General features: G+C 39.4%; 1 protein-coding gene across 7 annotated transcripts in view; it reads right to left on the minus strand.

The window, feature by feature from the left end:
- Positions 1 to 24040, minus strand: part of PLD1 (phospholipase D1) — a 210026-nt gene that overhangs the window by 36303 nt on the left and 149683 nt on the right. For all 7 annotated transcript variants that reach the window (XM_002814286.6, XM_002814285.6, XM_054552993.2 and 4 more), the window contains 3 exons: positions 18560 to 18670; positions 15700 to 15788; positions 1471 to 1584 (listed from right to left, as the gene is read on the minus strand). In XM_002814286.6, the coding sequence (XP_002814332.3) occupies positions 1471 to 1584; positions 15700 to 15788; positions 18560 to 18670 (314 nt within the window). The remainder of the gene's footprint in view (positions 1 to 1470; positions 1585 to 15699; positions 15789 to 18559; positions 18671 to 24040) is intronic.

Genomic DNA, 24040 nt, shown 5'->3' on the forward strand with positions numbered 1-24040 from the left:
TTGACGAATTATAAAATCTGACAAAACCAAAAATTCTATGCTTCATCTGCTTGCTCTATGAGAGTAATAAAGAGTATACTTATGCCTGAGAAATGCTGATATTATTAAAGATGATGCCAGCAAATAGAGATGTTTTTGCATAATAAAAGGTTATAGTTTTTGTTTCTGAACAAAAGCCAAATGTGTTATTTCGTTCAGCTGGTTCGAAGGCAAGAAAATAGTCATAGAAAACAATTACAATTGACAATATTGCAAAAATAACATTAGAATGGCGAATGAAATTGATAAAATTCAATTAAACATTATGTCAGAGCCTTAAATACTTGAAAAGCTTTGTTTATCATTTTATAAATCAGATAATATTAGAAATGTGCAAATCTTCAGTCCAAGTATATAGGCCAAAGCACAGTTAAAGCTCTCTTGTACTGTAACTAGGCAGAAGCACCCTGGAGGAAACAAACAAACAAAAATCTTTCCTTGAAATCCTGGCAGATAAACAGATACAAGCTTGAAACGTCAGTGAGAAAAAAGAGGATTAAAAAAAAATTTCCACTACAATGGTGCACTCGAACTGTGCACAGATCCTCCAGCAGGAGCATCTGGGGAGGGGGCCCAAGCAGGAGGGCATCTAAGCCTCCACCCCCGATTTGACCAAGGCCCTGACCCCTAATCTGCTTTACTTACCAAAGGTTCTATGTAAAGTATCATTCGTCCTCTCCCACCTTTCAGAAGGGTTTGATTAGAAAGGTGAGAAACTATCAGTGGTTCAGAAAAATAAGAGATTTTGGTTAAGTGACCCTGAGAGAAGGTCAGAGGTGCCTATGCAGGCTCTCTAGCCTGTGCTCCCCCAACCCACCAGCTAGCACTTTCCAGCCCTTTTCACAATGCTCCACTGGCCAAATCTGAAGCCTCAAGAGGAACCCAAGTGTGCCCTTTTAAATAAATATAAAAACTCAGCTTTTAAAAATATCAAGCACAAAACTTTCCCTAAAATTTTAACAAAGATGTGATAGAGAAAACAAAATTCCGGGAATTTATTTACTAACAGAGGCTATCATTATCAACCTTGTTGAAGGACTTGCTACCTAAAGAATCATAACCAAACACAAGCAAATCCTACCGTTTCAGGCATTTAATTTTTTCTCTATTTACTGCAAAGTACATGTAAAGCTCAATAGCTATTTACCCACTTAAAGATAAATTTTAATCAACATTATACATATATAGAAATAGACAATAACTATACAAGAAGGACTAATATTTTAGTTCTTTTATGTTTGCCATGTGTCTTAGGTCAATCATTCATCATTGAATTTTATCAACTAGCAAACGGGCCAAGATTTGAAAGTAAAATAAAGTGTTCATTTGTTCCCCACTCCACTGAATGGATGTGGAGAAACACTGCCATTCCCTTCATCAGCTTACATGCATGACCAAAAGCTCAAAACAGACCATTTAGAGTTTTGGCACCTGTAGTTGAAGTGCATGATTGCCTGTAGAGCATTTCCTCCGCCGGTTGAAATGTCTCCTTCGAACCCTGGCAGAAGCGGTATCACGACATATACCCGGTATTTCTGGTTTTCCCTGCAAAGGTCAGATGCAGAGAAATTCACCCAAAAAATAAAAGGTAGTATCAATTTTAGATGTTAGCCAAGCAGTTCACATGGTTTTTGAGAATGAGTGAATGGCTTCCTACAACACGTTCTGTCACATTTCAGGACTTGGGAGGGTGTGCTGTTGGACTGGAGGACAGAAGCTGTCATCCAGGCTGTCACTTCATAGCCTGAATAACAAGCAAAACTTGGCAGTAAAGTAGAAATTGTACCCATTGTCTCTCTACAGCATAATCGCTTGTAGGACATAATGCAGTGTAAGAAATCCTGCTTGGATCCCATGGAAAGAGGTGGGTAGGGGAGGCTATAACAAAGTTTTGAAAAAATAAGTTATCTTAATAGTTAACACAGTACCTAGCTAGAGCCCTGGAAATAGTAGATGTTCAGTTAATAATTGTTGAGTAAATCACTTCTCACAGCCTAGATCGCAGCGGCAAAAAGACACACTGGATCCATTATATTTTCCAAAACAGAAGTCTTCATTATTTACTTAGAAACTCTGAGTTTTCAGCTGTAAAACGTTACCCTAGGCCCTTTAAGAATTCTGAGTGGCCGGCTGGGCGCGGTGGCTCACGCCTGTAATCCCAGCACTTTGGGAGGCCGAGGCAGGTGGACCACGACGAGGTCAGGAGATTGAGACCATCCTGGCTAACATGGTGAAACCGCGTCTCTACTAAATATACAAAAAATTAGCTGGGCGTGGTGGCGGGCGCCTGTAGTCCCAGCTACTCGGGAGGCTGAGGCAGGAGAATGGCATGAACCCGGGAGGCGGAGTTTGCAGTGAGCAGAGATCGCGCTACTGCACTCCAGCCTGGGTGACAGAGCTAGACTCTGTCTCAAAAAAAAAAACAAAAAAAGAATTCTGAGTGGCCAATATGCATATTTAAGTCCCCTACACATACAACACAGTATTTCATGTCCCATTCTCTCAAGTGATTAATGACAACCTTTGAAGGAAAATGAATTCTACTCAATGATATAACAATAGAAGAAGAAAGTGTAGCTTTTCCTCTTTGACAGGCATTCAGAAAATCAGAAATTTGAAGTATACTCCAAATAGGTACCACTTATTCAGAATCAAAAGCTATTAACGTTCTTGTCTCTGTTTATAGGATATACAGGAAGAAGAAGAAGCCTCGAAAGGAATATGACACACACTGTGATCGATGAATCTCGCTGGGATATCTGGGAGGACTATAGTTACACAAAGGTGTTGTTATTGGTTAATTTTCAAGTCAGATCCTACTTAAACTTCTTATTTCTAAAGCGCATTTTCTTCTAAACAACTAAATTTTTGTTTCACATGAATATTATCAGTACTTTTTGGGGGATCAGATTTTATTACTGATGTCTCTAAAGTCGATGTTAGGGCAAGTGGAAAGAGAAATTCAGGGCAGAAATGACTACCAACAAAGAAATTTGGAGGCCTGTGAGTTTGGCTGCTGTGCTAAGAAACAAGGATCTTAAGTAGGTTGTTGTAATGGCATGGATTAATCACTAGATGGCAAACATAGTTTGAGTTGAAAAGAAGACATTAAAAAATGTAAACTGTTCAAGTTTGCTGCTTGATAAGAATAAAAGGCTCACATCCCTAAATGGTGAGCAGGATAGTGAAAAAGAACAGAAAAAAAAAAAAAAAAAACACCTGAACTATTAAGCTATTTCCCCACAGCCAACATTTAAAAGTCAAAATAAATTAAACTGGACAGTTAAAAATGGCTGTCATTTGGCATCAACTGCCTTTTCAGAATTCAGGATTATACTGCCTTACAGTATAATCCTCCCATAACCACAGCCCAGTGACAGGAGACTACCACCCTTTGTTCAGAGGTACACCTTCCTACTAATAAAACTTGGCTCATCAGCCTTCTGGACCTCCAATGAATTCCACTTCTTCTAGGTCACCTTATCGGCTATTTCCTCTGCCAAGCCATCTTGGCCCTTCCAGTCAGAGTTGTTTTATTCTTGCCTCGGCACTCGTAGCACATGGCCAGGATGTCTGTTCAGCACTCTTTCTGCTTTACACGATAGTGATACACACGTCTGCTCTCTAGGCTATGTGATAAGCTCCTTTGAAACACAGGATGCCTGCCCACATATCTTTGTGGTTTTGGTAGTACCCAATCAAAGACCCTTGCACATGCTATGCACTCGGTATTATTTGCTTTAGGAGGATGGGATCAGGTTGGAAAAATGTTTCTGGGGAAGTTTCTGGTAGAGAAGAGGCTAAGCTGAACAGGAATTTTTTTCTTTAAATTAAATTACATTTTATTTGTAAAATGTATATAATATATTACATACTTTTTTCTTTAAATAAAATTATATTTTATGTCTTTAAATTAAATTACATTTTATTGTGGTAAAATACATATAATATAAAATTTGCCATTTTACCGTTTTTTTGTTTTTTGTTTTTTTTTTGAGACGGAGTTTCGCTCCTGTTGCCCAGGCTGGAGTGCAATGGCACGATCTCGGCTCACTGCAACCTCCGCCTCCCGAGTTCAAGCGATTCTCCTGCCTCAGCCTCTCAAGTAGCTGGGATTACACGCATGCACCACCACGCCCGGGTAATTTTGTATTTTTAGTAGAGACAGGGTTTCTCCATGTTGGTCAGGCTGGTCTCGAACTCCTGACCTCAGGTGATCCACCTCGGCCTCCCAAAGTGCTGGGCTTACAGGCGTGAGCCACCACGCCCAGACCTCATTTTTAAGTGTACAGTTCAGTGGCATCAATTACATACACAATGTTGTACAACTATCATGATGATCTATTCCCAAACCTTTTCAACATCCCAGACAGAAACTTGGTGACTATCCAGTGATAACTACCCTGTTTTTCCCTGCCTGCACCCCCTGGAAACCTCTAATCTGCTTTGTCTCTAGGAATCTGCCAGTTGGTTCTGGATTTTGCATATAATTAGAATCATACAATACTTGTCCTTTATGTCTGACTTGTTTTGCTTAGCATAACATCTTCAAGGTTCACCCATGTTGTAGCATGTGTCCGAATTCCCTCCTTTTTAAGACTGAATAATATTCCATGGTATGTATATATCACATTCATCTGTTAATGGACACTTGTGTTGTTTCCACCTTTTGGCTATTGTGAATAATACTGCTATAATACTAGCATACAGTATCTGTGAGTCCCTGTTTTCAGTTCTTTGGGGTTTATATTCAGGAATGGAACTGCTGGGGCATGTGGTCATTCTATGTTTAGCATTTTGAGGAACTACCAAATAGGTTACTTTCAAATGAGTAACATATGCTCATAGTACAAAATGTAAGAGGTAGATGATTATACAGTGAAAAAAATTCTCTCTCACTCCTTCATCCTGAGGGCAACTCCTGTTAACAGTTTCCTCCATGTTCTTTTAGAAGTAGTATAAGAATTTATAAGAATATATGTATTTTTCCCTTCTACACAAATATTAGAATACTATAAACACTTTTCTGAACATGATTTTTATCATTTAACAGGGTATCTTGGAAATCCTTCCACATAAGAACATAGTTACTTTTTTTTTTTTTTTGAGACACAGTCTCGCTCTGTCACCTAGGCTGGAGTGCCGTGGTGCAATCTCGGCTCACTGCAAGCTCCACCTCCCAGGTTCATGCCATTCTCCTGCCTCAGCTTCCCGAGTAGCTGGCACTACAAGCATCTGCCACCACGCCCGGCTAATTTTTTGTATTTTTAGCAGAGACGGGGTTTCACCGTGTTAGCCAGGATGGTCTCGATCTCCTGACCTCGTGATCCACCCGCCTAGGCCTCCCAAAGTGCTGGTATTACAGGTGTGAGCCACCGCACCCGGACAGAACATAGTTACTTTTTAAGAACAGGGAGGTAACATTCTACCATGTATCTGTACTTTAATATTTAAACCAGTTCTCTACTGATAGGCATTTAAATTGCTTCTAATTTTCTTTCTATTTCGAAGTAACTATTTTGATATTTACGCTGACTAACAAAAGTAATTTTTCACATTTGTTGGAAAAATCTTACAAGTGGTATTGCTGGTCTTTTGACACAAATGTTTGTGATGATGTTTGTAAGAGTTCTATTTGATCTTTTTTTTTAAGAAAAAATGATTTTACAAGGGAGATCTCACATGTACGACATTGAGAAATGTCCTATAAAAATATTATAAAACATTCTTGCAAATTTTAGTTTGTAGGAATCAGAATATTCACATTTTCTTAGCTCCATATCAAGCCTTTTGCTATTTTACAACATGGTAGCTCATAAATTTCCTGAACGATGAAAATTTTAAACTGTGTTCAGCAAACTAGTGGAAACTATTTAGATTTTCACTGCTGTAGAAAAAAGGGCTCTGGAATTTCAAACGCAAAGCTGTGGTTGAATGTAAGCCAAAGCACAGAAGATTCCATGGGACACTGTGTCCAATCTGCCTCCTTGATCCAATCCACAGAGGACAAGAGTTCCAGCTGCTGAGGAATCTAACGTCCTTTGGAAATACTGAATCCTCACAACATGGGGGTTGTGGAAATGATAGCAACAGCTTAGGGTAAGAATCTGAGCCCTTAGTGTATAAAATATTTATGGTCTTAAAAGCAAGATAATGGCTAGTGGGTACTAAGCCCCGGATAACTACCCATCATGCCAGCAATCACTTCATCTACATTAGTTCAAAGCAATTTCTACAAAACAGCATTCTCAGGCTTCTTGTTAAAAGTTTTTCTTCAAAATTCACTAACTCTTATGGCAGTGCTACATATAATAGCTAAAAATTGGAAATAAATGTCCAATAATAAAGGGATGGTTAACTAAATTATGTTTAGCCAGTCAATGGAATGATCATCTTGTAGCCACTAAAAATGACTGCTATGAAGGCTCAGTAGCATAATACTTCTGGTACTGTGTTAAAATGGCCCCAATGCAATGTTATAAGACAATAAAAATGTGGCAGGCCAATGCTATAAAACTTTAAATCCTTTTTCCCTTTAAATGTGTTAACTTCCCCCACTCTGTGACCGGAGAAACGAAGCAGGCATTGCTCCCGGGGTGGCACTCTCGCAAGGGAAGCAGGACACAAAAACATCAACTTCTTTTAGATTTGGAGAACTGGAGAGAGATTCTCTAAGCGGAGGCAGGAGTGTAGATAAATAAGAGCAAGACTCAGGGCAAGGAATCAGTCCTTTGGCCTCAAGCTGAGTTCCGGGGAAAACAGGATAGACCCCACTCTCTTTTCAATGTGAGGATATGAGAGCCAGGAGGACCTGAGCCTTGCTTTCAGGTGAACTCCAGAGAAATGTGGAGTGTGTCGTTCAGCAGCTATGCGATGTGGCAGGAGCAGAGGAGAAGGGGTAGAGAGGCAGGCCTGAAAGGCGAAGGCTGACGTCCCCAAGCTACATTAAGCAGATGCCAGAACAGGCCCGAGGGAGATCAACACCAGTGTCTGGAAGCCCCTTTCCAAAGATCCAGGGCCCCATAGCATTAAGATCAAGGACAGGATGTGGAGGGAGAGGAGGCAGGAGTAGAACCCTGATGCTGAATATAGAAGGGAAATAATGAGAAATCACTGAATTTGACCACATTTATCAGGAAGTGCCAAAACTAAAACTAAAACCCCTCCTATTGTGTGGAAATGCGCTTGAGCTAGAAATTCAGATGGACTCTAGGAAAAGAAAATAAATTACAATTCAGCAGAAAATAGTAGTGTGTGTATTAGCCGGGCGTGGTGGTGGGCGCCTGTAGTCCCAGCTACTAGGGAGGCTGAGGCAGGAGAATGGCGTGAACCCAGGAGGCGGAGCTTGCAGTGAGCCAAAATCTCGGCACTGCACTCCAGCCTGGGCGACGGAGCGAGACTCCATCTCAAAAAAAAAAAAAAAAAAAAAAATTAATTTTAAAATTTTTGTGATTGCTATAAAGCTGTTTGTACCTTTAAAAGCAGAGTACGAATGTACCATGTAGATGGGTCACAGCAGTGATGTACCTCTACGTTTCTTTTCTTGTTTTATGAAGGACAGTTAGGAGAAGCTTGGTCTGCTCACAGCTGGGTCTCAGGGTCTGGCAAGAAGGCCCCGAGGAAGCTTGATATGCTTTGCTAGTGACAAGACACTTTATTTTTTTGAGAATTTGAGATTTATACTTTGTATTTCATTACTGTAAACTTCAAGAGCTGCTATAAATCATCTCATTGTTGTAGATTTTGCAGCAGTGAATACTGTCAGAAATAAGAAGAATTGTGGCTAGGGCTTAGGGTGTGTGTGTGTGTGTGTAAAGAGAATTTTATACTATGGTGGTATCAATTATGTTGGAATTGGATCTGTAGCTTCTTGGTCGTTTGGGACGTAACCCCTTTTATTTTGTGCTTGGCAAATCCTTTAAAAGGAGAAGATCCTTCTGGGCTTCAGTTTCCTCACCTGCACATGAAAGAACTGGCTAAAATCGTGACTAGTCCACTAGAAATGCCGGCCCTATTTAGCACTGACTTTACCTATCCTCTATGTGACTTTACAGATTATGAACTATTATATATTGTGCACAAACACACATCATTTTCCTCATTGGTTATCTTTTGAAAATGGCAAGCTTTCAAACGTAAGAATGCTGAGGGATTCCCCAGCATGTTTGACTTAGACTTCACCCTGGGCTTGATAGTCTTTGGCAAGCCTAGCCCTGAGTGGCCCCCAAATGAGGTTATATAGAACCTTATACTAAACTGTTCCCACTACGGCCCAGACCGTTTTCATTGTCATTTTTCTTTAAGTCTCCTTCTTCCTTCCTCTCTTTTCCAGGGCACATGCTCAGGCTCAAAATGATTGCTGGCCCCTGCCCTGTGCTAATCTTTACATTTCTCTATCTGCTGAGGTTACCATTTTATACAATTTTTAGAATAGAATAAAAGCATTTACATGATCTAAATCAAAAGGTCTCCTGCCACGATCTGTTGTCAGCTGTGTCCCAAGGTAACCTCTTCTCCAGAAATCGTACAGAGCTTGGGAGTTATCCCACAAGAAAAAATGTGAAACCAATGATTGGCATACTTAGATAAAATGTGTTTTGGCCAGGTGCGGTGGCTCATGCCTGTAATCCCAGAACTTTGGGAGGCCGAGGTGGGTGGATCACGATGTCAGGAGATCGAGACCATCCTGGATAACACAGTGAAACCCCGTCTTTACTAAAAATACAAAAAAATAGCCAGGCATGGTGGCAGGCACCTGTAGTCCCAGCTACTTGGGAGGCTGAGGCAGGAGAATGGCGTGAACCTGGGAGGCGGAGTTTGCAGTGAGCTGAGATCGCGCCACTGCACTCCAGCCTGGGCGACAGAGTGAGACTCCTTCTCAAAAAAAAAAAAAAAAAAAAAAAAAAAAAATGTACTGCAGTTGTCTTTAAGACAATGTTTCTGAAACAAGCCCAGCATGTCTTTTCAGTTTGGTACAAAATTATAGGATATGGTAATTATGGACATATATTTTTCTTTAAACCCAAGAACTTTTAATCTATCAAGCATTGCTTTTAAAAAATAAAACATTCATCTGATTTTTTTTTTCTTTTTGTGACAGGGTCTCGCTCTGTTACCCAAGCTGGAGTGCAGTGGTGCAATCATGGCTCACTGCAGCCTTCACCTCCCAGGCTAAGAGATCCTCCTACCTCAGCTTCCCGGGTGGCTGGGACCACAGGCATGTACAGCAAACTCAGCCTTTTTTTTTTTTTTTTTTTTTGTAGAGACTAGGTCTCACTATGTTGCACAGACTGGTCTTGAACTCCTGAACTCAAGTGATCTTCCTGCCTCGGCCTCCCAAAGTGCTAGAATCAAAGGCATAAGCCACAGTGCCCAGCTCATTCAATTTTTTAAATTTAAAAATAAAGTATTTTTCATAGATTTCTGGGAGGCTTACTATTCGAAAATTTCTACATCCCTTGAAATGGGGGAAGCTCTGTAGCTTACCGGTAAAAAGCACAAGTTGAGGTCCTACAGACATGGTTTGAGTCCTACTCCTATCCAACCATAGCTGTATGACTTGGCTAAGTTATCTAAACTCACTAGGCCTCAGCTGCCTCATCTGTAGAATGGGAGTAATTACACAACCAATCCCATAAAGCTGATACAAAGACTGAATGAGGTAACACAGGTATAGCACCGATTATGTGGAAAGACTCAAAAACTATTTGGTAACATTTTTATTCAATTATATCAATCGGTGATTTCAATTAGAAAGCTTGCATATCTTCAAATAACAACAATGTAAATAGCATCTAAAATTAAAGCAATACTAAACTAAACACATATTATGCTTCAGAATACATTTTGTTTTACTTTACATTTTGGGGAGAGTGTTATCAGATCAATAACAGGGAAATCAAAAATCAATTCCCAGGAAGAGTCAGCTATAGGTTTCTGGCAGAAAACCTCTAGACAGAGTGTTGTAATCATGTACCTAAACCTGTCACACAATGAACAAGAGCCAGTGGTGAGAAACCAAAACAAATTTTTCTTATCCAGAAGTAGCCGTCCAATAATTTAAAATATAGAACATTTAAGCATCTTTTTAATTAAAACATTTCTTTTTCTAGCATAAATACTAATTTTGAAACAGCTGATTTGAATATCATGCCTCTTTATCCTTGCTTGAATTTACAGTGAACAACATATTTCCAGATGATGAATATCATGGAAATGCTATAATAATTTCTTCCATGAACATGGAATAATTTCTTTACAGCTTACAAACTACTTTCATGTATATTCATATAAGCTAGGTAGAACAGATATTATTATTCGTGGTTGGTGAAGAAACAGCGTGTCAGAAGGACAAACTGACGTACTCAGAGGGTCACATACCTGTGGATAGCAGAGCTGGAGAGAATCCAGGTCTCCAGACATCTGGTCCCCCAATAATTCCAGATTTCCCAGTGTGGTATTTCCCATACCACCCACTTACAGGCAAGCAGTAGTACTTCTACAGTTATAAGAAGCATGAGGGGCACTTTGGGAGGCCGAGGTGGGCGGATCACTTGAGGTTAGGAGTTCAAAGCTAGCCTGGCTGACATGGTGAAACCCCATCTCCATCAAAAATACAAAAAAATTAGCTGAGTGTGGTGGTGGGTGCCTATAATCCCAGCTACTCAGGAGGCTGAGGCAGGAGAATTGCTTGAACCCGGGACGTGGAGGTTGCAGTGAGCCAAGATCACACCACCACACTCCAGCCTGGGTGACAGAGCAAGACTCTGTCTGAAAAAGAAAAAGCAGCATGGTAAGTTTGAACAATGTTCAAAATTGTATTTTTTATGTAGTTTAATAGCATATTTTTCAATGCAGTTTAATATTAAAACACAGAAGTATTAAGTCAACTGCCTCTTTTCATTGTATGCCTCAACTTTTTGTTGCTAACACTATAAAATGCACTTTCTCATTTCCTGACTTTCTACCAAAGCAGAAAAATTATGCATGTCAAGGTTCCACGTGCAAAGATCTGAGAATCTCCTCAGAAACCATTCATTCATGGCACAGTGTTTAAAAATGTGTCTACCTGGATCAGTTGGTCCTATCTTTTGGCTTAGTCAAACATGGCATAAAACAGTAAATTTTAGACTGTGGATTATGATTTTTTATCTCTCTGATCGCCAATCACATCTGAGTTGTCAAAGAAAGGTTTCAAGTGGGTTGGGCAGCTGGCCTCAACTCTGAGACAGTTTTGCTTATTAGAGTGAAGATTTGTTTTTTGTTTTTTTTTATTCTGATTCCCCCAGCTGTTCTTAGGTCAGCACGGGGTAAACATGAGTCTGAGGCTCTAGGTCATGTCAGAACATGAAGGCTTTGCAAAACTTATTCCTGTAAAGAATTATGGCTGTCGAGAAGGAACCAGAGGAAGTGAGAGGAACCAAGAAATTGCTTGGGGGAATTGTTGTGAGGCTGGATTCCAGCACTGGCAGAAAAATAAAGACTTAGACCAGTCCAGGGAGTTGGCAATTTGAAGACTCAGATTTCTCCAGGGTAGGAGGGACCTGGCAGAGGGCCTGTATTCTTTGGTGAGGCCTGGCTGACTGCGGACTGTCATTTCCTTCCATCTGCTTTGGGCTGTATTCTATTCTTTTTCAAATAGCCAAAATTATACTTGTTGCTAAGAATGTGACTTTGGCAGGGAAGTTCTGAGTCTCAGAAAAGTAGAGAACAGAGAAGTCTATGGAGAGAGAGGGGTAAGCTTGGGATGGCACATCATGGTGCCTAATTAGTGAAAAGGGGTCACCCCATGGTGGCAACCTGCAAAATACGTTGTTTCTTTCATTTTTTATTTATTTATTTTTTTTAGAGATGAGGCCTTATTCTATCTCCTAAGCTGGAGTGTAGTGGTGAGATTATAGTTCACTGCAGCCTCATACTCTCAGGCTTAAAGAATCCTCCTGCCTCAGCCTCCAAGTAGCTAGAACTACAGGCACACCAACACATCTGAATAATTTTTTATTTTTTTGTAAAGACAGGTGGCCTCAAATTTCTAGCCTTTAGAAATCCTCCCGCCTCTGCCTCCTAAAGTGCTGGGATTACAGGTGTGAGCCACCACACCTGCCCAAGATAAGCTTTTTAATTCTGCCTTTACCGTGCCTAACACAAGCTCACAGATTTGAAATTAAGTGAAAATATATTTTACAGTTGCAATTAACATAGGGAGATTAACAAGAATGCAGAGATGTCGGGGCGGGGAGGGGAACATAAAATATGTTTTGAGAATGTGTGTGTGTATCCACTGAAAGTCTAAATGTGGGACATATGTACCATTTTGAAGATGTGCCTGTCAAAAAAATGAGACTATCGAGAGATCAGAGCTAAATGACACATGGTGTATTTGAAATTTGATGAACTAATTTCCCATTTTCCACAAAGCAAACTTGAAATTGCCAGTCTTTAATGTGCTCTGGCAAACTCCAAGTGTAAGATACAATCTGCAACAGGTGCTACTTTACCATACTTTTTAAAGTCACAGATCCCTTTTCCTTTCAGGAGCGGCTCATAAGATCACTAGGAAATGTTCCATCAGAAAATATCTTGAAGTTTCTTCTAGCCCTAAAATATTATAATTTTATTTTATTTATTTATTTATTTATTTATTTATTTTGAGGCAGAGTCTTGGTCTGTCACCCAGGATGGAGTGCAATGGCATGATCTCGGCTCACTGCAATCTCCGCCTCCTGGGTTCAAGCAATTCTCCTACCGCAGCCACCTGAATAGCTGGGACTACAGTCATGCACCACCAAGCCCAGCTAATTTTTGTATTATTAGTAGAGACAGAGTCTCACCATGTTGGTCAGACTGGTCTCAAACTCCTGACTTCAGGTGATCCACCCACCTCGGCCTCCCAAAGTGCTGGGATTACAGGCGTGAGCCACCACGCCCAGCCTAATTTTATTATTTTAGAAGTCCAGATTTTTAAAGACAAATCACTACAGTAAAGAAAAATATTCTTTCAGGCTTCCAAACACTTAAAAACACACCTTTGGAACAGTATAAAATACGGGGGCCAGGCCCCAATCCAGGAAATTATGATCCAGTAAGCCTGGAGGTGAGTCAAGCTCTTTGTAATCTTGCAGAAGTCAGTGGTGATTTTGATGTGTAGTCACAGGTGAGATCCACTGTACACCCTGCAGGATATGATGGATGCTGTAGTGTGCTGCCTAGATCCCCTCACCATGGGATCAAGACATCCATCCCATCAGCTACTGAGCATGTAGGCCACGGAATACTCACAGTCAAGTCCTCCAGGTATGAAAAGTATGGAGTCCTCCATAGGTGAAAGGGACCTGCCTCACTCAAGGTCATCTCCACTCCCTAGGGTCAGCCTGCATCCAATGGCTGGTCAATAGGGGAAGGGAACTATAGGCCCAACACATTTGCTTCAGCTTGGGGAAGCCCTGAACGGGTTTTTAATCCTAACCATCAATGCACTAGAGTCATGTGGTGTGAGGGGAAGCATTGGGTTGAAAGTCCAAAGATTTAGGCTCAAAGCTGTTTTTTGCCTATTGCGGTTAGTGGCCTAGACAAGTCACACAACCTCTTGAATCTCAGTTTTTAATCCTAAAAATGGGAACAGCAACAACAGCAATAACAACAATAACAACAACAAATACATGACCTACTCTCAAGCGTAGTTGTGAAGATTCAGTGTGATAATGTAGTTATAAACTGTGAATCACATAAAATGCTGATAGTTACCGTTATAATATGTCCTTAAGTATAAAAGTCCCCAAATATTATGTGAAAAAAGATATCAAAGTACCACATGACACTGGAAGTAAAAAATGTTTTAATTCCCAAATGTATATGCACTTATTCTTCACTGCATGCATTCAATGACTTGAAGTAATGAAATATAATGGTTTTGCTTATGTGTTTGTTCTGCTACTTTTAAATGGAGCTGAAATCAGCCATAAGAAGAAATTGTCCCTGGTGCCAAGACAATTCAATGTGGAAAGAATAGTCTTTTTAACAAATGGTGCTAGGGCAACTCTATATCCATCAACAAAAGAATAAAAAGTTGGACCCCTAACTCACCCCATATATAAAAAGTAACAAAACAAGTCAAATATCTAAATGTAGGAGCTAACACTATAAAATTCCCAGGAGAAAACAGGCATAAATCTTCATGATCCTAGATCAGGCAGTGATTTCTTAGATATCACTATCTATATTCCTTAGACACCAAAAGGACAAGGGATACAAGGAAAAAAATAGATAAGTTAGCTTTTATCAAAATAAAAAAAAATTCTGTTTCAAATGACACCAGCAAGAAAGTAAAAAGACAAGCCATGAAATGGGAGAAATTGGGAATCATATATCTGATATGAGACTTGTATCTAGAATGTATAAAGAATTCTTACAACTCAAAAATAAAAAATCAAATACCCCAGTGAACAAATGGGCAAGGGATTTCAGTAGACATTTCTCCACAGATAATACACAAATGGCCAATAAGCACACACAAAGATGCTCAGTATCATTAGTCGTTAGAGAAATTCAAATGAAAATCACAATGAAATACCATTTCTAAAATGGTATTTCACACCTACTAGAATGACTATAATCAAAGAGAGAGATAATAATAAGTATTGGCAAATACAGAGAAACTGGACCTCTCATACACTGTGGGAATATAAAATGGCAGAGCCGCTTTGGAAGATAGTCTGGCAGTTCCTCAAAATGTTAAACATAGAGTTAGCTATAACCTGACAATTCTACCCCTAGAGAAATGAAAATATATATCTGCACAAAAACTAGTAAAGGATGTTTATAGCAGCATTATTCATAATAGGCAAAAAGTAGAAACAACCCAAATGTCCATCAACTAATGAATGGATAAATACAATGTGGTATACCCACGTCATGGAATATTATCTGGCAATAAAAAGAAATGAAATACTGATACATGCTATAATATAGATGAGCTTCAAGAACATTATGCTAAGACAAATCAGTCATAAAAGATCACATATTGTGTGACTCCATTTATACGAAAACGGAGACTAGGCAAATCTATAGAAAAAGAAAAATCAGTAGTAGCCAGGGGCTAAAAAAAGAAGGAATGGGTAATGGGGTTTCTTTCTGGGTTGATGAAAATGTTCTAAAATTGATTAGGTGGTGGTTGTGCAACTCTGTGAATACACTAAAAATCACTGAATTGTATAGTTTAAGTGGCTGGATTATACAGTATGTAAATTCTATCTCAGCAAACCAATTATTAAAGAAATAATCCCATGAGCTGAATAAATATGACATACAGTAACAAGAATTTAAATATAACCCACAGCAAAATATTATGTCTGTTTTGCTTTTTTAAGCGAACACAGCTCATAGTCTGCTATTAAATAAAACAAATCACAAACCTCATGTGTGGGAAACAGACTGGCCAGGAAGAAATTTTTGTGCCCTGGAAGAATTCAAATTCCCTAGAAAGGGGACTCAAAAATTTTTAGCAGCTGACTCAGACTAAAGGCATCAATAACCTGTTGCTGGCTGAACCAAATTTAAGTCTGCTAGGAAATGACAGTACTTTAAAAATGGGCTTTGCAAAGTCATTTTTAGTAATAAATACAAGAACATCTGCAGCAAGAACTCCCAGCCAAAGGCTGTTACCTGTGAGCTTTCAGAATCCTCTGGGCAATGGCATCGCCTATCTTGTTGAACACAACTTTGTCATCAGCACAGCTTATGAAAAACTGGTTCTATGAGAAATAAACAAGACAATCATGTTAGTCTTTATTTTCTTAGCAATATACGTAAGGACAATACTGTAATATATTTTTAAAAATGTTTCACACAGCAGATGTGTTCTGATCACTGAAATCACATCAAGAAAGTCAATGACACAGAATAAAAGCCGCCTCATCTCACTCAGGGTCTCATCTGATTCCAGGTCATATAATCTGTAACACTTAATCAAGTGGTAAGTTACACTATATTATTTCACCATGAGAATTCCTTATAGGTGATTTTCTAAATTACATTCTCAGAATACTTAGGAACATTGCAAATTTAATCAATAGAGAAATTAGTTTTTTTCAGATTCACACGTTGTATAAATGCTTATGATTAAAAATTCTATATTGGCAAACATTCTATCTCATGCTAAGCTTGCTTTTTTAACAGGGTAGATGGAAAAGCCTGGTCTAGCTTTCTCCACCCTTTCTCCATTATTTCCTGGTATCTGCTTTCACCTTGTCTTGTTTGTCTGGGTCTCTTATTATCTCTGAACTTCTATTTTAAGTAGCCTCAACTCTCTTTTGTATGTTGCATATATATAAGCCAGTTAATAAAATAAAAAAAGAAATGTTTTTCTCCTCTAAGTACGTCTGCTATTTATGTATCTACAAAATAGTCTTTAAAACTGTTACTAGAAAACAAGTTACGACATTATCGTAACAGTGCAAAAGATTTTGTTGCTGCATAAAGGAATGTTAAAAATTTGGTGCGAATATTACTAATCTTATGTGTTCAAATAGAATAGATTGTTAATAACACATCTGTAATTTATAAGGACAATTATCACAAAGTAGTATTTGCTAATCATCTCAAGGTAAAGAGATATATATGTAACAACTCGTAATTATTATCCCTTTGTGGCATTATCATTTTTATGACTATATAAGCTTTTATACTTAAGTGCATAAATCTGTAAAATGCCTCCATGAGGCAAACTTACAGGAAGACACAGTGCAGAAAGTCTTTTGAGAATGTGATTCCCCTTAGGGCATCAGACAATCAAAATCTCAGTGGCAACCAAACCATGTTTCTTTTTCTGAATTCATATTATAAAGAAGCTTAGCATTCCTCAGCAGCTGTAAACACAGACTGGCTACACGTCATGTCCTTTACTTCTCCTTTTTTGGAAGAGTCGGGTGAATGCTGACTGCTTTTCTTGACCAGAGGAGTGTCAACCAGGTCTATGTCCCAACTGTGTATACCTACATGGCATTACTGACATCATTTAATACTATCGTCACATTAAAAAGAAAAGCTGATTATTTATTTATTTATTTATTTTTAATTTTTTATTTTTTTTGAGATGGAGTCTCACTTTTGTCGCCCAGGCTTGAGTGCAATGGCACGATCTCAGCTCACTGCAACCTTCGCCTCCCGGGTTCAAGTGATTCTCCTGCCTCAGCCTCCCAAGTAGTTGGGATTACAGGTGCCCGCCACCATGCCCGGCTAATTTTTTTGTATTTTTAGTAGAGACAGGGTTTCACCATGTTGGCCAGGCTGGTCTCGAGCTGCTGACCTCAGGTGATCCACCCGCCTCGGCCCCCCAAAGTGCTGGGATTATAGGCGTGAGCCACCGTGCCCGGCCAGAAAAGCTGATGTTAATGCTACTAAAAAAAGGTGAAGCAAAATGATTCTGGGCAATAGATGAGCCAGCCTTCACATCTTTCCATCTCCATGGTATAATTGTTGAAATTAATAATACTAACAGCATTACTAAGCTCCAGACTTTATGCAGAGTTCGCTCATTTTCCACTAATGTCCTATATCTATTCCATGATGCCATTCAGGATACCACACTGCATTTAGCCAGCTAATATATTATATTTAACTTAGGTTTCTCTAGCCAGGCTCATGAAATAAATAAAGCTCCAATTCTTCCCTGCTTGTCTCTAATGAATCGTTGCTGTGCAGAGCGGGAGAGGGCCAGGACCCAAGGGGAAGAAAAACAGGGCTAGAATGGTTTTCCTCAGTTAACCCATTCCCCTATCTACCCTTAAAAAATTCAATGGGAAAGAAAAGACTCGAATAAAGAAGGAAATTATGCTATGATTTATTTTCTCATTATCGTGACTTTTTATTTTCTCAGGGTTTTTCAAGTTCTCTGAACTATTTTTATACTCACTTTGAAGAGTAATTTAAGTTCTCAAACTAAACTCAGTGTCCCCAGATTTTCTCATATACCCTAAAAATTCTGGGATGAAAAAAGCTTCATAATCAATAGTAGTTCACACAGGATTGAAGAAGATGGTACCTGCTCTTAGTGTTCTCACATCTTCCTTTCCCACATTCTTTTCCCTGCACTCTCCCTACTCCGCCATGCCCAAACCAGTGGCATCCAGTGGTCTCTATTTTAGCAACTCACCCCTATGTGTGATCTCCTGAAACAGAACTTGCTTCACACTTAAACCCTCCAACCCAAGCGAAATAAAAACTTACCTATCCATGTTGGGGTATTTCTGTCTAATACTATTACAATGAGTTGATGATGCATTTTAATAGCAAAGATTTGCGAGACTCCCAATACAGTCTTGAGTTAATGACAATGCAGAGCCAATTCCAGGTATGCTTGGGAGGTCAAAATTCAGGTGATATGAACCAGAGCTTCTCCAGCACTTTTCATGTCTCTAAATGTACTTATTAATACGACAGGTCCTAAGTTTGGGGACCCTGAAATCTCTGCATGATATTTAAGAGAAGGCAGTTTCTCACATGAATTTACATGAGCAGGACTTACTTCGATATAGATATAGTGCCTGCTGTTCTCTATCACATAGACGTAAGCGGCATGGATGGACTCTTCATGGTACTTTATACCAGCAGACCAATCAGCAGCAGAGCGGAGCAACTACAAGGCAGCAATCAGAAATGAACAAGTATTAGCAATGGAGAGGACATCAGATATATTAATACAATGAAGTCACTCCTTTTTCTTCCAGACGACTGAATGATTACAGTGGCTTGAGTGTCATGTGTGAACCAAAAGAGAGTAGTGGGGTGGGGAATGCTGCTAAGGAAGAGGAGAGAAAGGGGGCAACTGGTCCTTGGATGTAGTCCATAAGGAAGGTTCTCAGCTGGAAATCACATCCTGAATATACCCTCTTTCATCCAGGATTATTTTCATTCAAAACTGGAAACCACAAATTGTGGTTTCTACAAAGACTATTTCAGAAGTACCTCTTCTGGTGGCTGTGAGGTATGGTAACCATTTGTATTCCTTTCCTATGACAGTCCCTCAATTATACCAGAATCCCTGTTGTTCTGGTGCATTTATTCAGAGCACCCATCTTTACTCTTAAAAGAGTACTGGTTTGGACCATATGGTATGGCCATCCTAGCTCTGACTTAACAACGTGATTATTCCTTTTCCCCTAAATAGATATTGTTCAGATCAATACATTCTAAAAGGTAGTTCGTTTGGCATGTGATCTTCATTCTACCTTTAATAGCTGTCTGTTCCATGGCACGACACTTTAGTCTAAACTTTCTAATGGCATAATAAAGGAAATTAATCACAGGAAAGAGAACTGGGGCTCAGAGAAGCAAAGAAACTTGCATGGTGTCACAGAGGTACTAGCATCAGCATCACAGCCTGAACTTGCTTTTTGTCATTCCATATCCGAAGTTTTTCTACTATGCCACACTGTTTTGCCATTTCATCACATCTGTGTGTCATGCCAGTCAATTTGGGGTTGATCCCATCACCTCAGATTAAACCGATCAAAGTAGAGCTCCTGACTTTTTTCTCTAAACGATTTCCCATCTCAAATACCCCACTGGCCAGGGGCATACCATCATTCTATTAGTCTCTGGCATGCCTCTTCTCCTTAGCGTCTATATTCATTCTCAGATCTACTTCAGTTTATTCTTTGGAGGATTTCTCAGATTTGCTGCTTTCTCATTGCTCACACTGCCTCGCTCTATGCAGACACTCACCTGTCCAGGCTGAGCTTCTTCTCGCTCAGACATCCGAATATAGGTTATATACGCTGATGCAGAGCAGGACTGTCTAGGTTCGAAGTCTGGCTCAACTACTTACTGGCTGTTAATCGTGTTTCTTAACCTCTTCATGCCTCAGATTTTTGTTCTATAAAATGGAGTTCTACTTTATAGGGTCATAGAGAGGATTAAGTGAATTACCATGAAATGTGTAGCAGGAGGCCTGGTACCTATTAAGTGGTTATGAGTGTTATATTAATGAGCATTAGAGGATGTGTTTGAGCTGTGGCAGGTCATGTTAGGGATGCTGCAGAGCAGACTGTGGCTGTGCACAGGAGAAAGGATGAGAGAACATGGAAAGAAGGTGTTCTCAACACTTAGCAACCATTGGTCATCACTTTTTTCCAACATTCTAACTAACATTGCAGTATGATGTTGGCATATAGTAGGTGCTTAAACAATAGCATGACACACAGAAGAATTACTATAAAAATATACTTGCTATTTCCGGTTTGAAATGAATATTAAAACTGTCCCTTATAAGGTCAACTGATATTGAAAATAAAAAGAATGGTCCCGTACTCATTAGGAATATACAAAGCGATCCAATACATAATCAGTTCTACGTCTGCTGTATATAAAAGGCCTGGAAAAATTCTTGTTCAAATCAATAACTTTAAAATTGCAACTATAAGGCCATTAAATCCAAAACTCACACTTACTAAAAATCGCTGACTGTGCCATCCTCAGTAGTGTTATTTCTTTATCCAGTATGAGGTATTTATTACAAAATATCACCAATCAAAGCATTAAAAAATTTATCAGATGAATATATGCAACAAAATTTCAAAATTTAATTGTCAACATGAATATATTAAATATAATAGAAGAGAACTCATATGGAAAATTTAGATAAATATTATCCATACTGGAAAAATAGCATGATTTTACATCATCTCCAAGGAGCTGCATTATTATTCATCAGGTAGAAAAAACAAAGTTTGAAGAAATAGAAGTTTTAATTCTTAGTCCACTCAAATTAATGTTTAATTTTGTTACTAAGGAACATAGCACTGAAAATGCAGGCTACTTTAAGAGGATTCTCATGCTATTCTGATGTAATTCTATACAACTCTGGAGGCAATGTATACAATTGCAGATTACACTGGAAAGAAGGGAACCTCCAGGATTTTTTTTTTTTTTTTTTTTTTGAGATGGAGTCTTGTTCTGTTGCCCAGGCTGGAGTGCAGTGGCGTGATCTCAGCTCACTGAAACCTCTGTCTCCTGGGATCAAGCGATTCTCCTGCCTCAGCCTCCCAAGTAGCTGGGATTACAGGTGTGTGCCACCATGCCCGGCTAATTTTTGTATTTTTAGTAGAGACGGGGTTTCGCCATGTTGGCCAGGCTGGTCTTGAACTCCTGACCTCAAGTGATCCACCCGTCTCAGCCTCCCAAAGTGCTGGGATTACAGGCGTGAGCCACCACGCCTGGCCGGAATCTCCATGATGTTTAAATGACTTGTCCAAGGTGAAACAGCATTTACATATCATTTAAATATCATGGAGGTTCAGTTTCTTCCACTGTACAACTGAGACCTCTCCCCGTCCCCTAAAGCTGCTGTGAAGAAAAAAATGGCATAACAAACACAAAGTGATAATAACGGTATGTGGCACTTAGTACTAGATATTCTATATATAGTATGTCTACCTCTGTAAAAAGTTATAGGCAAAGTTTATAACCCATCCTTGCTGGTAACATCTATGAGTTTTTCCCTCAAATCCAAAAACCTTATACTTTCCTTTCTCACTCTCAAAATTTGCTCTGACTCAATAAACTCATTCACATAAGATTCAATAAACTCATTCACATAAGATACACATGAGGAGAATTACATCGATGTCAGCTTGCACATGAAGTCTAATAGATTCAGAGTGGCTTCCTGGACAGCTGGGTTAAGAGGCGATTCTTGAAAGCAGGTGCACTGGGAAAGAATTCTGAGATTGATCCTCAATGGCTTTCATGGAAGGGGACGCCTGAAGGTCACATATTTGCCATTTTTTCTGTGAAGGATAATGGTAAATGTTTCTCTATCTGTAGGCATTTAAGTATTTAAAACATTAAAGCTTCAAGCCAAAAGAAGACCATTTTACGGCCAGGGGCAGTGGCTCACACCTGTAATCCCAGCACTTTGGGAGGCTGAGGTGGGCAGATCAACTGAGGTCAGGAGTTCGAGACCAGCCTGGCCAACATGGCGAAACCCCGTCTCTACTAAAAATACAAAAATTAGCTGGGCTTGATGGTGCATGCCTGTAATCCCAGCTACTCAGGAGGCTGAGGATGGCGAATCGCTTGAACCCAGGAGGCGGAGGTTGCAGTGAGCTAAGATCATACCATTGCACTTCAGCCTGGGCACCAATAGTGAAACTGCGTCTCAAAAGAAAAAAAAAAAAAGACCATTTTATGTATCAGCCTGTGGGGGAGCATAATAAGAAAAACTGGAGGGGGCTCCCTGATACCTGTAAAACCATCAAGTATGAGGGGTTTCCTACCTCCTGAGGGGCTTCAGCATCATCTATCCCATTGCTTGAGTCCAAGCCCGTATCCTTTACTCACAATAAAAACTCATTAATTAAAAAATGTCATCATTTGTGGCTAAACTTGAAACATATCTTTTGAGCAACACATGAAGAAAATCACTTGGGACTGTTATTCATTTACTACTATTCTAATTAGTTAAAATCTCCCTATCACCACAAGAAAAATGGAAAATACAAATTTCCTTCTTGCTCTGCCTAGACCATTGAACTACAGGCAGGGAACCCTGAGGTTATATAAAAATCAACTTAACTGCTTTAAATGCTTGATGGCCTAGGAAGTTTTATCAACAGTCAAATAAGTCAAACCCATTGTATTAGCCTGTTCTCATGCTGCTAATAAAGACCTACCAGAGACTGGATAATTTATAAAGGAAAGAGTTTTAATGGACTCACAGTTCCACATGGCTGGGGAGGCCTCACAATCATGGCAGAACATGAAGGAAGAGAAAAGGGACATCTTACATGGCAGCAGGCAAGAGGGCATGTGCAGGGGAACTGCCCTTTATAAAACCATCAGATCTCGTGAGACTTATTCACTATCACAAGAACAGCACGGGAAAGACCTACTCCCGTGATTCAGTTACCTCCTACTGGGTCCCTCCCATGACACGTGGGGGATTATTACAATTCAAGGTGAGATTTGTGTGGAAACACAGAGCCAAACCATTATCACCCATTTTGATTGATTTCCTTTTGTTTATTTTTTCACCTTTTTCCACTGCCACTGAGATTTCCTTTTGTTTTAATATTTACTCTCTTCATTTTCTTCACTGACTTCACCGACTTGTCTTGCATTTCTGTTTTAAACCAATGTAACTGAGATAACCCTCAAACTGTTCCCTCACATGCAAAAGTATAGCTTATCTTACCGTCCCAAATGTGCTGGGAATCAAATCTAACCCATACTTTTCAAACCGCGAGTTTGAATACATATTTTAAAATATATAAAAAATGGCATATTTCTGATTTTATGGTTTAGCCTCAAAGCTGTAACTTGGACTAGTCATTTTCCTCTGTGCTATGTCTTATTTTTTAACCTAAAATATAGCCTTCTCTTTAACCACAATCCCTAATCACCTTCCATCCTATGGGCCCAAGTCAAATGCATGGATTAAATAACAGAAATTTCTTTCTGAAGGAAAACTTTTGGATCTTTCTTAGTATTTGTCCCAAATTCCCTTCCTTTCTCTCATCATAATGCTTTTATTCCCTATAAATTCAGCACATATATGAATTCCTTTTTATTTCCCTGAGATTCCAAGTCAATCATGGAACAAAGGCTGTTTAGGACAAAAGCACTTTTTATATGTTCCACAAGCAGAGGCCAACTATGTAGAAGCTCACAAGTGGTATGTACTGGGGAGAGAAGGTAAGCCTCTGATTGTTGGGCCTTTTTCTTCCAGACTGTACTGAGAACAGCAGGCAAGGAGCATCAAGAAACTGACCTAGTTCAAGAACCTGTCTCATCTTATCAAGCTCTTTCTTTTCATAGCCACTTTTCCAGTTGAGTGTCAGCCATTCATATCACAATGTGTAGTTATTCACATAGGATGATTCCTTTCCTGAACAAAAGAGAAAAGTCAATCTTGAGGCTGAAGGACAGAAAGAAAAGATAAAAATTATTGAAGAATAGGACTTAAGGTGAAAGAAGTCCTAGGAAACACAGTATTAGTTGGGTGCTC

This window comes from Pongo abelii, chromosome 2 (assembly GCF_028885655.2).
Source record: "Pongo abelii isolate AG06213 chromosome 2, NHGRI_mPonAbe1-v2.0_pri, whole genome shotgun sequence".
Taxonomy (NCBI): domain Eukaryota; kingdom Metazoa; phylum Chordata; class Mammalia; order Primates; family Hominidae; genus Pongo; species Pongo abelii.